The following is a 16,207-nucleotide window of genomic DNA, read 5'->3' as shown; positions in this document are numbered from 1 at the left end:
TGCAGCTAGAATAAAAAGAAGTACTATCAGATATTGCCAAATGCTTTAAACTAACCAACAGCTTGTCAGGTTCAAACAAACTTATTGTATGCTGTTAAAGATTTAAAATCTGTAGCTGCATTGCTGGAGTGCCAGGCTCACTGCAGCAGGAGGAGGCAAAAACAGAGACTGTTCTGCAGTCAGATAAGTCCTATGAAGAGAATCGGAAACAGCTCAGGCTACGAGGCAGAAACTCTGTTTGCTCTCTTTCACTTCTGATGACCCATTTGCCCCAGTCTACCTAAGAGTATGTCAGAGCACTGCAACCAAGTGTTAACACCAGGAAAACTGCACAATGCTCATTTTAATAATACGATGTTGCAATGCTTCTGGTGGTCACTAGATAGCAGCAGTGCTTCCCTGGTTAAGGATGTGATTTCACTTAAGTACATACAGCCCAAAACACCAGACCCAGAAGCCTGCTGCTGGTCTTTTCCCTTGGATCTGAATCGTGAGATGCTTTAGGAAGGCCAGGTCTTGCCAGGTCTACAGTGCATTTGATTGTGCTCATCTTGCTTTCCAATATAATTTCAATCAAAAAAGCTTAACCTAAAGCATCTCTGATTGAATTGCCTACAATACGGGTTTTTTTTTCTGATAGTATTTCTACAAAGCACAATGAGCTATGATGTGGGCCCACTGGAGGCCAAGGACAGGCCAGGGCTGCAGGTTTCCCTCTTTGCAGGGGCCTGCTGCAGCTCTGCCCTGCTACCTCAGGCATCAGCAATGCTTTACCATACAACATAAAGGATTAAAAGATATAATTTTATATTAATATCCACTTCATTAGGGCTTGAGGAAGATTTAAAAAAAAAAAAAAAAAAAAAAGTCAAGATTCTAGCTCTTATGGTTCTAGAGCAAATGTGAACCTTTGTCCTTTGTAGGTTCATCTAAACTGAAACACACAAAGGAAAAAATATCCCCAGCCTATTGCTGCTTAAAACCTTCTTATTTTAGAGGGGAAAAACTCAAGAGGGTGAATCTTGACTCCTGTGTTTTGACTATGAGATGTGCTTTGGGTGCATTGCTGGAGTGATGCTACAGCCATCACTTGAGGCTGGCAGCACTACTAGCACATAGTAAAACTCCCTCCCTCTCTGCAACTTTAAATCTCCCATCCTTTTACATTATTATGTCTTTTAACTTGAAAGTTTGAAGATGTTGATATTAGGTTTGCATGAACAGTATTGCAAGATTCTATACCCAGTTATACAATTACCCATAGCTATGCTGCTATCCAAGAAATAGAAGTTTAATTAATAGCGCTGCCTTACTCAGCAAATCTATCTTTCTCATTTCAGTGAGCACGCTTTAAGTTATTGCTTTATTTCTGGCAGAAAAAAAAAGAGCAAAACTGAGCTCAATTTTCTGTTAGTATCAAAAAATAAATGATAGCTCTGTGCTAATGAAAAAAATCTTTCACTTGGAATCTAAATGCATGTACCTCAATTACATTTTAATTACATGGAAAATCCACAAATAATTGCTCAGAGCTCTTACTGCTTAGCCAGAGATGGTATTTAATTACTTGAATTAATATTTAACACGTGTTGTATTGGAGGGGGTGAAATGCTATAAAAGACTCAATGTATATTGAAATATTGCTCAATTTAAAAATACCCAGTACTCTAGAAATGCAGTTACAGATACATCAGTCAATTAGACTTGAAACTGTAACTTCAGGCTGCTTGACTATTGGGAATTTTAACACTGAAATCCCATCACTGTCATCAAATTACAGTATTTTAAGATGTTAGCCAGGATTCATGTCCCCATGTGGTGACTGCTGCACTGTTTTTAGATAAGAAATATCCCAGGCAATCTGGAAGGATGCTTCTTGCATTCAGATTTAATTCTGGGTATAAGGAGATGTACTGAAGTAAATAAGACTATTGGCATGTTTAAATTGGACCTTTTAAAATGCCTGCAGACTTGGAGTCTAATGGATACAAAGGGCTTAGGAGGACATCCTGTGCAAAGAAGTGACAGTCCTCTTTAAAAATAGATCATTTTGTGATCCTCTTTTAACATTTGACATAAAATTCAGTAATTCTCAGCTCATTTGAACTGGTGCAACATCAAAAATAAAGTGGTTTGGTGATTTTTTCTTTAAGCTGTGAAAATTTTCAAAATAAAAATTTGAAATTTTTTGTTCTCTTAAAATATATCTATAATGACTCTTTCTCAAAACAAAAATTGCAGCTACTGTTTCAGTCAGCTTTACCACATAATGACGTTGACCCTTAAAATAACCAAGCCACTGATTTTATTTCTTAAAGAACTGAGAAAATGTTACAATGGCAGGAGAAATTATTTCTGACCAAAGAGAAAAATAACTAAAAAAAAAAATAAATCTGACCTATTATAATGAAAATAACCCAGTATTTCACCTACTGTTTTATCAAAGAAATGTCCATCTTCCGTGTAGTTCAAACCCACTGGTCACACTCTTACATCTGATTCTCCTCCTGAGCCATGCTTTAGCTTTTGTGGCATTTATTTTTAATACCCTTAAATTTGCTGAGGGGCACATTCAAGTTTTGCAGCCTATGGAGCGTTACCAAGAGCCAAGAAGAATGCAACAGTTTGCTTGGACCCTCTGCACCACCAAGCTCCACCAGCCGGGGCACCTGAAGCTGCTGAGGTGCTGGCCCAGGTGGTCAGCCTTACACTTGCCTTCCCCATCGCTCCAGAGGTACCTGCCCTGGCGAGGGGTCAGCACACCTCTGAAAGCCTCACCATGCACATTCCATTTAATTTTTACATTTTAGTTTTACAATAATACCAGCAACATGCCTGTGCATCAGGCTGGCTGGTAGCTGGTTCCTCCCTGCCCTTCTCTTGCTCCACAGGAAAGACCTTTCTGCCTGCGCCCTCAGTGAATGGCGAATGCTGAGAAAAGCAGAGCTAAGAGATGAGAGAAGAAAAAGGTGGTAGAGAGGAAGGGAAGAAAGGATTGCCCTTGCCATGACTGAGAGGTTAAATAACCTGTGAGCAAAATCTCTCCCCTGAAATGCTCCTGGGAAAGCTTCTAAGCGACCTGTATAAATAACAGACATTCCCGACTGACTGCTTTATTAGCATCTTACCTGCTTGTTGGCTTTCAGCACTGCTCTCAGGGTTGCGATCTGTTCCCGCTTTGTACTCAGGAGTGATTTCAGTTTCAGTATCTCTTCCATTAAGGCCTCCTTGTCTTTATCGATCATGGGCGCCAGCTCCCGAGCTGCAGCACGCTGGCGCGACAGCTGCAGCGACCGATCAACAGCCTTCTGCAAGTGCTTGATTTGGTCCCTTATGATGGCATTGAGGTTGTAGATGTTCATCGGCTCTTTACGGATGTCACTGGTGTCAGAGACGGGGGAGGAAGGAGGGGCTGTGATGACAGGAGAAATGGTAGGTGTTTTTGTTGGGCTCTGCTCCTTGGCAGGCTCCGCAGCCTCTTTTGTCACCGGCTCAGTTGGGGTCCTGGCTTCTACGGGTGATGCCACCCCCCTCCTGGCGAGCCGTGGAGAAAGGAGACCACGAGGGTCGTCCGGTCCTTTCAGGCTCCCGCTGCGGGTGACTCTGCTTTGCCTGTAATAGTCCAACATGACCCTGTTTGGTGTCTCATTGTTGCACAGGCAGACGTGATGGTAGAGCTGAGCAAGCTCCTCACTGAATGTCACCAGCTCATCCTGGGCGGTGTTGAGGGTATTATGGTTTTCATTTGCTATGCTTGTCATCCTTTGAAGTTCCTTCTCCATGTGGACCATTTTTTCCTGGCTTTCCTTGGTTGACTTCTCCAGGTTTGTCACCTGTTCATCATATGTCTGGATTCTGCTCTCATACTTGGCCTTCTCTTCGGTGTAGTTTTCCACATATTTATTATATTTCTCCTTTAAGGCTTTGATTTCTGCTTTAAGGTCTATCACCTCGGTAACAGCTACTTTGTATTTACATTCTAGTATCTCCAAGCCATTGATGTCCACTTCATAATCATGTGCTTCCTCACTGGGGTCTCGGCCCTTCTCACAGTCAAGCTCAGCTTTCAGCTCCTTGTTGCTCTGCAGCCCCCTCATGGCATTGACGTGCTCTGTGAGCCTGTGGACTCGCTCGTGTTGCTCAGTCAGGGCTCCCTTGGTGTGTTCCAGCTGCGTCTGAGACTCCTGCAGATTGGCCAGGAGAATGGCCTTCTCTCTCTCCACCTGCAACAGAGTCAAAGTAAGAAATCCAGTTTCTCCTCCTACTTGGGCTTTTCTGCTGAACATCAAGCCCTGCAATCACACTCATCTCTTCCACTCCCCTACCCTGTGTACACAACTTGAGGGCTTCAAAAGTATTTCAGCCATATATCCCTAAACCATAAAGTTAAGTCAAAAAGGCATGTACAACTCATAAAGGGATATGAAGTCCCAGCCTTGGTTACAATTTGCAATATCACTAGGTTGTGATTTTACACGTTGCCCACTGCAGAATTACTTAGTGCCCAAGCACTAAGTGCCTAGTCACCTAGAGTGATGATACAGGATTTATTACATCACATGTTCCCTAAATTTCAATAGGCATGAACTGCATTCACTGTCAAGTATCAGTCAACTATAAGCCTTTCCACTGGTACATACACATTTCTCAATGGAGGCTGAATGTATTCATTTCCCATGAATAGCTCTACCAGTCCTTCACAATATTTATTTATAACTTTGAACTGTTGCAAACTGTCATTAAGGCTTGATTACTGAATGCAAATACAGTAACCAAATGGCTGTGTACATTTCCACAGATTAGATTAAATACCCCGCTGTGTGTGAATGTAAAAGAGATCAGGAGACTGAGCACATGCAGTTCCCAGCATTCCCCATCCCCAGCACTTAACTGTGAGCAAAATCCATCCTTTTTAGAACAAGGCAGAAAAAGTGGGATTTGTGGTATAACAAACTACTGTTTCTGACCTATTAAACTCCTTTCTGAATACCCACAGAGATATGTGGATATTGAACAGCAGAAGAGGTCATGGAGAACTCCCCTACAAGTTTTAATACACAGCATCTTAAAGTAAGTGTGTGTGAATGATGTGAATTTTGGGGTTGTCCTATGCATGGACAGGAGTCGGACTCAATGAGCCTTGTGGGTCCCTTCCAACTCAGGACATTCTACGATTCTATAAAGTAAACAAGAAAAGTGAGTGAACAAGAAAAGTTTGATCTGTTCCAGTATTTGCTACTCTTGCTAACACCCCTGAAAGTTTCCCATTTCAGGTTTTAAGTGTAATGCTCCAACATTTTTTTTTTCTGTGCCCTTGTCCTGGTTCTGAGTTGTGAACTGGGAAGCAGAGGATGGCACAAGGAGGTGGGATCCTTCTTGCTTCCATGGCTTTTCCAACAGGACCCTGAGTCTATCAGGTTTTCTGCTCTTTTTCTCCAGTTGTTGCAGTATCTCAGCCCTGTGTTTACACATACAGTGAAAACAGCACACTCCATGTTCCCTTTTTGAGCGGCTGAATTACTAATTCAAAGCTCTCAGTTCTGAAAAATGCTTTAAAAAGCCTCTCCTTCCCTATCAGCATCCTCCTAGGTAGTATTTGGAAGAGAGTCAAATCAGCCACCAGTGAATCTTACTGAAGAAAAAGAAAAACCTTTTAGAGACCAAGAGGGTAATAACACCATCTCACAAAATGTTCCAAGCAGTGCTTCAGATTCCTATTTTCTCGTAATGAAGCTTTTGAGCAGTGGCTGCTACTCACAAGTATTAAGGCACTAAAGTATATGTTCATCCCCTGGTTTTACAGACAGGCTTTCAAAACACAGCTTCTATTAGAACCTGCAACCAACTGCAGGGAAAAACTGTAAGGATAAAAACAGAAGCCATGTTAAAAACTAAAAACAAAGAAAAAACCAACCAAACAAACAAAAAATAACCCTAGTTTTTTTCATGTAGTGGTGACTGATAGCTTAAGAATTTAAAAAACAGGGCCAAACTTCATAATTATTTTATGGTCCAGGAAGAGTCTGTCTCCTTAGATACAGGACACTCTATTTAGGCACTGTGTAGTCTGTGAAGAAGAGGACAATCAAATACCATGAGTATATTGGTACCTTTCTTTATTTGATGCTTTTCTCCCATTGCTGCCTCAGTCTGACAGCCATCCCCGCCCATTTCACTCCTGCATTAGTCCGTTCTTGCAGAAAAAAATCCAGAATAGGCCCAACCTTCCCCTCTGCCAAGGGCATCTTCTTAAAAGGTGACTGCTTTCCACAGATCTCTCAGTCTGACCTGTCCCGGAGAGCCTCAGAGAGCAACCCAGCAGAAGGCTATTCACTAGCTGTTCTGTTTTTTCCCCTTAAGCTCCAGGTCTGCTCTCCAGAAATTTTCAGCTCAACTCTATTTGTTACCACCTGATATAACATGCTTCAGGTGTTAATTGCATGACCCTCATCAGATAGTGAACATATTTATTCCTTTAAGCTGGTAAGAGGTGTTACATATCTGCACGAAAATCTGAGTTTCGCTTAATTTAAAGGACCATCTCACCTTATGGTGAGAAGTTGCATGGATAATACAGATCTATACATTGCACACCAAAGGCAGTTGGCTTTTTAAGGTGTGTAGATTCACTATGGCTGTATTTGCATGGAAGCAGGCAATTAACTGTAGACTGCAGTACTGTAAATATAAATAAGGTGTTTCAGAGCTTAAATTAATCAAACAGAACTGACCCTACTAGATTACCAGTCTCAGTGGTTGTACTTTCATAAAGGAAAATTATAACAGAATTATCTGGGATCTTTATGATCATTTATCTGCTGGAAATAAATAGGTTCTGGAACCAATAGTTCTTACAAATAGAAGGGATTGTTTCCAGAAAAAACATGCAACTTTTAAAACTCACACACCAACTTGGACAGCAGGTAAAATGAAATACATAGATCTACTAAATTTTGCTCATGCTGGTCCAGTACTTATGGCTTAAGCTAATCCACTTCTGTTAGAAGTTATGAATATACACTCCTACTTTCAAAGGTAAAAAAAAAAACAACAAACCCAAAGCTCCAACTCAGCCAACTTTCTGCATATTAATGACTTTGTCGTTTCCAAGTATGGTAATTATATTTCTTGTTCTAGACAATATCACACTCTTACTTCCACCCACAGCAAACTTTTGCAAATTGGAGTTATTTCTCAGTCCAGTTGGTGGGGGCTTTTTGACACTGAAATTAGTAGCTGCAGCAAATGTCCATAACATCTTGAAATGAAAATAAAAACAATTCAATAGTAGCTGTACCTATTTTGCGATGCATCCTTCACTTCAAAGATTTCGGTTTGAGAAGATTTCCTTCCCAATTTGTTCTATAGTTTGTAATTATGGAAACTAATTTTACCATTGCTATTTATCCCTTTTTCCTTTTTTAATATCATCAGAATATCAGTGAATGATTCCTAGTGGAGACTGGAACAGGAAATCAACAGAAAAACTCAGTTCAAGAACCCTGCATCTCAGCTGTATTTTATTTGTCAGAGAGTACCAGATAGCTGGAGAAGAGTGGCAGAATCTGGGACACTTTTTTCTTTTTTTAAGAGAACTTAATCCAAGTTTTGCACATTGGCCTCAGGAATAGGGGAAGCATCACCATGGAAGGAAGAGAGGAGTCCTAAGGCTTTGAAGATGAGATAAAGAACTCTTCACACTGGGCAACAAACATGCGGGCAGAGCAGAAAGCTTCGAGCTTTTCCAAGAAAATCTCAGCATATGAGAATTTCCAGCAAGATGTTTCTTACTTAGTGGATTTAAAAGATAGAAAGGGAACATGTGCAATTAAATCTCTGCTAGGGATCAGCAAAAATCATAGAGCAGCAGCACTCTAAAGCTGCAGAAGGAGTTATGTATGCCATACTAATTTTTTTTTGGTGAAGGTGTCTTTTTGAGATTGAGGAGTAAAAAAGTTTGCCACACACGTACAAAATGGCAAATCTAAAGTTTGCTTCTCTCAAAAAAGGAATCTGCTGTCCTATAGACATAAAAATACTTCCCAAGAGAGGGTCAATTTTTTTAGCAATCTGTCAGGGTACAGCCTTTTCTGAGGAAACAAGAGGAACAAGACATGGCTGAATGAACAGCACATGGCAAAGACACTATGGAAGAGAAAAAATCCAGTTTTGCTGAAGAATCACCTATTGTCAGCTCGAAGTCAATTAAATCTCCACCTAGTATGACGAGAATTTTTGGAGGAATTTTTCACATTTAATTTGCATTACCCAAGGTGAGCTGATGCAACTCAACAGGAAGGATGACCACTTAATAAACAGTACACATCAGCATTTTGCAGTAAGCCTTTTCAGTATCCAAAGAAACCAAGTTACCAGCTGGGTGTAGTCCTTCTTTTCAAACCTTCTGATAAGATCAGAATGCTGAGCAATGATTGTGGCTATTTGTGTGGGGGTGCTGGGGCCCAGCAAAACCCCTGTGACTGAAAATGCTTACATTTATTATCCAGGGTCCTTCTAGGATCTTATGTTGTTGCTAGTGACTGTCAGAAGGCCAACTCTTTGTTTAAGAAGTGTACAATAAATAAATAATATTTCAGTCAGAGACAATCAAAACATTTGCAGTGTCTTTTGTTGATTCAGCAAGATCAATATTTAATTTTAAAAAAATGAAAACAAACATACCCAAACAATCTTGTGGTTTTTTTGTTTCCAAACAGCTTTCATTCCAAATTTTTACTGCCTAAACTTCAATGAAAACTCTGGTTGGAAATGCTTACACTATATTCTAAGATGTGAACATTTCAAAGCATTTCTTCTGAAGCTGTGTTTTTTGACATTGTATTTCTCACTTAAATTGAAATCTGCCTATATTTCATATGTGCATATATTATACACATAAATGTACACATTCAGATTTATACATGTCTATATATGCAAAACACACACTGTTTATATTTTAATACTGGAAAATTTTCTGACATGACTGTTCACAGGAATAAAGTTCCAAATTTCAAGCTTTCCCACTTAAATTATGTATGTTTTGCATCAAAGTTATTTATGCAAAGTATTAGATGTCATCAATGTTTGCCATGTCACAGCTCAGATCAAAACTTTCCACCGTGCATTTGACAATGAAGTAAAGAGAATAACTAACTCTTCAGCAAATATAGGACAGATCACATAGGGATTTGTTGTTCTCTAACAAGTGCTGAAAATTAGGTTTGGTCTATTTTACTTCCAAATCACCTTTTACATTGTAAGCAGTAAAGGATTTGCATTTACTCTCTTTAGAAGAGGCACTTTTTGGAAGCCTACAGCTAGAAAATGCTGGATGTTTCCTTGATGCTGTCAAACCCTTTCAAGCTCTAGTGGCAGAGAAGATGCTCAACAGCTTGGGCAGTGGGACCCCTGCTCTGTGTGGCACGGTCCCCCTTCCAAGATGATGTCAGCATGGGGCCTGCAGCTTGAGTTTTTACCTGGCTTGCATCCCAAGCTCCTATTCCAGTTATGCCCAGGCTGGGCTTGGATGAATAGAGAACAAATGCTGGCTGCATGGTCCCCAAGGCACCCCCTGCAGCCTGTGCATCTGCCAAGACTGCCAGGGTGGACAAGGGCGCTCTGTGACATCTCACACGCTACATGCTCGCCGAGTGCACGGTTATTAAGAGGAGCACTCCTCTCCTTTTGTTCTCTCGTGACAGTAAGCCAAATCTTGTTCAAACTGAATTTAACGTCAAGAACTCCCTCTGACTTGCAAGGGAGCATAATCAAGCCTGTCTGTATTTTAGTGGATTTTTTTTCCAGATACCTTTGGTCATACTGAAGAGTACCTTGTTCCACTTGCAATTTTGGGGACGTTTCCTGCTATATCAAAGTGGGAAGAAAAGAACCTAACCACCTGCAATCACAGCAACCAGGTCCCTTTCTCCTCTTTGCACTAAACATCTGCTTAGGTCACAGGGACTTTTTTTCAGACAGATAATCTGTTTACTAGGGATATTTCTAGCAAAATCTGTATATGAAGAAACACCAAAGCAGAAGTCCAAGAACAGGACATATGGGGTCAAGAATATCACTGAGGGAAATAATTGCAAAAGCTGGCACTAGGTTCCATAGGATGTGTGTCTAAGCACTCCAGGACATTAAATTCAGCTCTTACCTGCATGAGTTGCTGCTTCAGTTTCTGTATTTCTGATATGTTGAGCTCACTGAAGAGGTCAGAGACAGGGTGCAGAGATTCCCCTTTCCTACCCGTGGGAGTTCGGTAGTCACCGTTAAGTTTCACCAGAGGCCCATGGATATGTCCATTCATTTTGTCATCATTGTTGGGCTCACCTCCATCTTCTGCAAATTTCAGTCCATCTACTGATATATTAATATGGTTATTATACATACTATCATTGAGGTTGATATACTGGGAAAGTTCCTTCCTCAGATTGTTCTTTTGCTCTCTTTCATTTTTTAAAGTTTCAAGGGCTTCCTCCAGCTGGTGCTCAGCAATCTCCTTCAGCCGGATGGCATCTTCTAGCTGACTATTAAGCAACACTGTCTCCTCCTCAAATCGTTTAATCTCATGCTTTAAGCCTTCATATTCAACCTGAATTAGACAAGACAGAGAACATTCATAATACTAAAACTTGAGTCATGAAAACCTGCCATTTATCAGCCTTATTGAAATAGGTGTTACAGAAAATACAGCCTGAAATACCAGACATTGCCTGTAGCTGCAAAGAAATGGCTGCACAGAAAAAGCAAGTCAAGCTTGTTCTGTTAAATACTCCATTGCTCGCTTTTTCAGCATGGAAAATCAAGAAAGATAACACCTTTTTTTCTGAGCACCTTATGACAATAAACAACATATTTCCTGGAAAGAAAGATGTTTAGTAGCAGATATCCTGGTAACCATTGATTTATTATGAATTTGCCATAAGCAATGTTGGTATATCATGGTATGTATAGATCTCGGCTTAACATAGTTTGATTTATTAACTGCAAGTATTCTGAAGCTGTCTTCTTATGTAAATTCTTACTGGATGCAAAGTCGCTCAGGCATGGATACTTCTCAAGTATGTTGTCTCTTAGTAGTGTTCAAGTACAAAAACCGTAGAAGAGACTATTATTCATACAATCAGTTTAATCTCTAAGATGCATCAAATTGCTAGAGATTTTTAAACTACCAGGCCTATGTGTCAAACATCCAGCCACACAATCCTTGGGCTGTGTGTTGGGAATACCATTCTGGAGCACTTGGCAACCTGGTTGCTCCTGACAGTCCTACCAAAGTGTTTCCCTCTGTGACCTGGTGTAGCCCCACCAGACTTGGATGGACGTGCTGGTCTTTCTCCTTTCTCAGAGGGCAGGCCCCCTGCCCCACACCTAATCTGCAGTATTTTATCAAGGTATTTATCAGCAGTGTGTGCTGAGGAAAAAAAATAGGTGTTTCTTTCTTCTTTAGAAGGCAGCTCCCCCATTTATTCAGTCCTTTCTATCACACCCAACAGGAAGCAAAGCCTGGGTAAGTAAACCCAGTCTAGCTCAAAACCAGTTGCTCAGCAATATCTAGATGGCACAGCTGATCTCCACTGCAGAACACCTTCCCTTGCTGGGTCTCTTCGTTTCCTTGGGAAATCCCACAGCAATGAAAAGGAAGAGCTTTGTAAAGGTCCTTGTCCATGATTGACCAACTCTTCTGGTAAAAATAATCATGCTTTGATTTTTAATTTAATTCTAATTATGTTACTCATCCATCTTTTCATTTCTAATATGAAAAATTCCCAGTTTTGGGTGAAATACTTCAGTAGTTTGGTGAAACAGAAAAGAAATACTGACTTTTCATGCTTCCATAAGAAAGATTTTTCATTTAAGGTATTTCTCATTCAAATGCATTAATATGCATCATTATCTGCAATTTCAAAGCGTTGTCTTGAATATTTTTTATTTAGCATATATATATATTTAAACAAACTATAATAAGGTTCTGGTGAAAATAGAAATATCAACCCTTCCTATTGGAGGAGAATATTTATTAACCTGTCAAAAGTCTTGTACTCATAAGCCTTTGGAAAGGCAAACTTAAAAGCCAAAGCACTAATTTTCAAACCTAGAGAATGAAAACATTGCAAACAGCACAGAAAGTTCCAAAGTCATATTGGAAAATGTTAAATAGAAAAGGAAAATCCCTGACATTTTGAAATCAACATTTAGGAACTTGATATCTTCTCTGATTGGAACAGAAAAAAAAAGGTCCACCTGAAAAATTATTAAATCCCATCAAGTAGCTATGTTTATATCTTAAGGACATGTAAAAAGAAACCTTTTCAAATTTTAAATGCATATAAAAGCCAGAGATCTGTATTATCTTTATGATTACCATCTCATGGTTTCTTGTTTACAAAGCTACAAAATACCCAACTCAAATAATGACAATTTAGCACTAAGACTTGTAAAATATGGTTTTGTAAATTAAAGTATTAAATACAAAATGCTCTTGAAATTTTATCTTGTAGATCAAACTATTTTAGGAATCATAAGTGCATGGACATGTGACGCAAAATTACTGATTCTTAAAGCCATTCAAAATGTGGTGATGCTTTTTCTCTCCACAGACTGCTGGCATTTGGTTTCATTACGATGAAATATTATGACAAATAATAACACTTGTAAATAGATTTTCTTCGGAGGGAAACTAGGACAGTCCATAAAGGAGTCTTCCATTTCCTGATAGTGTGAAAATGCCTCCTATGAGGTGTGTGAGGGAAAATTCCATGCCTCAAAAGGCAATTTGCTGGCTTAGTTAATAACTCTGACACAAAGATGATCTTCTATAAATTCAGTTTCAGGAGTGTGAAAGTCTGGGTACCTTCGTAAATAAGGAAACGATGTACCTGTTCCTATTATCTGCATATTACCTGAGGCACAGCTGCGTTGTTTTAAATATTTCAGTTGCATTTGTGCTGGAGCAGTAAAATAGCAGTAAAAGACAGCTGAAATCATACCACATATTTCTGCAGAAACAAGGCAGCTGTGTTACCAGGCTGCCTTTAAAGACTGTAACAGTCTTGGCTATTTGATAAAAGCCCAGACTGAACCAGGCAATAGGTTGGGATATAAACCAGGGGCTGCAACACTAACTGGTGTCACCGAGTGCCATGTTATGCTGTGCCTAAAAGGCAGAAAGTTTTACATCATCCAACTTGGATATTTAAGTAACAATCGCAGCAAGTTAACCTTTCTGATGTGAGAACAAATCTCTTCTGTTCAATGTAAAGGACAGCTGTGTTCCTGTTTGTGTCCTCAGTGGTATATACACTCAGCAGCAAAGGGAGCTGTACTTTTGCAAGGTGGGAAGAACAGACCCCAGGATTGCTTACGTCTGGATACAAAGGACAAAACTAGGAACATCGAACAGCCCTTCGCCTATTTTTGAAGCTTGCTAAACTTGTGGGTTAGCATGGCTGAGAAGAGGGAAACAGCAGTGCTGGAAAATCCAAGAAGCAGGGAAAAAAAAAGAGGAGAATGAGGTGATGATTATTTCCTCTTTTCTCCACTTCAGAAGAGGAAAGGACGTGCAGGAAACCAACTGAGAGGAAACGGAGGGTTGAACTCTGCTGCTGGGCACCGAGTTCAGCATGCAGGAAGGGAGGAGAGGAAAAGCAGGAAGTGAAAAGATGCAATTCTATCTATTTTAATAATCAGTCTGCTATTACAAAGCTCTGTAACAAAATATTCCACCAGGATTTTCCTAAAAGTAAGGTAAGGGCTTCCCCATACATCAAAAATGACCAATAACACCGTTTCAGAATAAGCATTTAGTGAAAACCCAGCTGAAAAAAACAAAACAAAACAAAAACCAGCCAAACAAACAAACAAAAAAAACCCAAACAAAACCATAGAAAGAAACTTCTATCAAAGTGCACTGGTGAGATCACATTATGGAAAATGGAGAAAATTGTGTCATTTTTCAGCAGAGTGTCTGGCATCTTTCGATGCTTACTTGATTCTGTTTCAGTGTGGACACCAGCTTCTGTAAAGTGATGTTTTCTTCTTCAAGTTCAGTGTAGTCCTGTAGGAGTCTCGCTTCTCGAAACTTGTACTCTCGAATTTCATCTTTCATTCGTATCCTCTGTAGTTCCACCATTTCATTATTCTGACAAGAGAAAATGCAAGTATGTTACCATTCATGCATGGCCACTTTAATGATGAATGCTGTCTTTGGGGAAGGTAAAACAAAAAATTTATCCTCAAATTTATTTGATTTAACAGTGCAAACCAAAACTGAGGCAAACCTTTTAATCTGAGGCCAAGTAGTAATTCCAGGTGTGTGCTGGCAATGCAGCAATGAGAACATCCGATAAGGAAGCTTGAGTTAAAACGGTTTCAAGATTAGATGCTTATTGAAATGGAAAACCTGGCAAGGCTTTATCATCTCGTTAGTTTTATTGCTCTGCAATACAGTTGGATTTAAATAAAACTGCCACCTGTTTTCCACCGAAGGATGCTTTCTGCATTCAATCAGAAAAGCAATGAGTGACGGCATCTGTTCTGTAAAGACATCTGTTCCTGAGCAAGGTGCACTCACATGTTTGTGTGGAGGCATCAGAGCGGCACATAGGCAGGTGGGGGGACCTGCCAGGCAGGCGGCTGTCAAGTGCTCATCAAAAACCTGACAAATACTTTGCTGTGCTGAGCAGGATTACACCCCACGAGTCTGAGAACACACAAGGTCACCATTTTATTTTTGCCATTAGCATATACAGTTCCCAGAGAGCCTTATGAGAGAGGTCACAAGAGATCAGTCTTACCAAAAAACTGCTTCCATCGGATTCCAGTTCTGACTGAGTTTGACCTAAAGGGTCAGGTTATCCTGGAAAGACTCTGCTGACATGACCCTGGTGCAAAATGCACTATGGAAAGATGGAGTTAACACACAGCTGGAAGAGAACAGTGACCGACATGGTCGGTAGGAGCAACTTCCCCCTCTACTTTGAAGAGAAGCTTGCATTTTCCTGATAAATAGGAACAGGCATAATTGGTCATATCTCCTCTTTGCCTGCAGGAGGAACCTGAGCATTGCCGCAGCAGCTGGTGGAGGGAAGCATAACTGCGACACCAATGCTGGGGTGTCAGAAAGAGCACACCTGGGAAGCAGTGATGGGCTTCTGTAAAAGACATCAGTGTGGAGCGAGAGCAACCACCAGCCTGAAAAAAGTCAAATGTTTAAAAAATCGTTACAATAGAAACTGTAGTCAGCAAGCCCTGAGTAGATCGACATGTACAACTCACCCTCTGGTACAGAAAGGCTAAAAATCCATGTTCTGAATTGAGGATAAACAGAACTTTGCTTATTGCCTAAGCTAAATAAACAACTATAATCCCCTAGAAAATAACACTGCAAAGCGTGGAGCAAGGGGAAGTTAATGCAGGAGTTACAAAAGCACATTTTAAAATGAAGCCTTTTTGTTACAGAAAAATAAAAACCATCACCCTCCTCCTGGCACCTAATTAAGAAGAAATAAAGAAACTACCTAATTCCTTAACTGAAGATGACCAAAAAGATGCCTGGTGGCAGAAGTGTTACAGAGCACTAGATAAAAGTAACCTTCTGCAAATATTCCTGCATCCATCCCTGCCTGATGAACCTCTGAGTGAACTGCAAGAATGGCACTGCAGATGATTTCAAGAGGTAAAGGCACCTTACACCTCAGGGCTGCCTATAAACATTTTGTTTCTGTCAGCACGTTCTCAGCTGTGGCTGTTATTGACACCAGCTAGGTGTGGGTATATGTGTGGGTCTGAGGCAGTATGTGGGCGACACCAAATGCACAACTCCACTGCATCAAGTGTAATGAAGCTGCTCTGCAACTCTCCTGGTGTTTGGAGGGTGATGATCAGCCCAGGGAATGAAAAGCAACCAGCTGACATCCATCCAACACACACGATCATACTGCTGGTTGAAAGGAAGGTCTCTCCAAAAAGGGAGGAATTAATAGATGTGGCCAGAGATGGAGGACCTGAGCAAAGGATTTTTACTAAATCCTCACATATAATTTCCCTGACAGAGTACAAGGCATGCTCCTTTGAAAAAAGCCTTGAAAATTAATTCTGTAAGGTCAGAGTACTCCTTTTTCTTTCCTATTATTGCAAAAAGAAACAAAACACGAGCTGTCACCTGGCTGGATGGCACCACGATTTCCTTCAGAAGAGAGAA

The 16,207-nt window shown here is 40.3% G+C and overlaps 1 protein-coding gene across 9 annotated transcripts in view; it reads right to left on the bottom strand.

Annotated features, from left to right (window-relative positions):
- BICD1 (BICD cargo adaptor 1) overlaps window positions 1–16,207 on the bottom strand; it is a gene marked incomplete at both ends in the record, with an annotated part of 176,428 nt that overhangs the window by 31,957 nt on the left and 128,264 nt on the right. For 6 of the 9 annotated variants that reach the window (XM_080342400.1, XM_080342401.1, XM_080342403.1 and 3 more), the window contains 3 exons: window positions 3,129–4,223; window positions 10,160–10,597; window positions 13,994–14,146. In XM_080342400.1, coding sequence (XP_080198526.1) covers window positions 3,129–4,223; window positions 10,160–10,597; window positions 13,994–14,146 — 1,686 coding nt within the window. Of the gene's footprint in view, window positions 1–3,128; window positions 4,224–10,159; window positions 10,631–13,993; window positions 14,147–16,207 lie in introns of all 9 variants that reach the window. The other 3 variants (XM_080342405.1, XM_080342408.1, XM_080342407.1) reach the window with 3 other exon arrangements.

This window comes from Nesoenas mayeri (genome assembly GCF_963082525.1).
Source record: "Nesoenas mayeri genome assembly, chromosome: 1".
Classification (NCBI taxonomy): domain Eukaryota; kingdom Metazoa; phylum Chordata; class Aves; order Columbiformes; family Columbidae; genus Nesoenas; species Nesoenas mayeri.
Note: the sequence above shows the minus strand (reverse complement) of the source record. Positions and strands in the feature narration are given on the sequence as shown.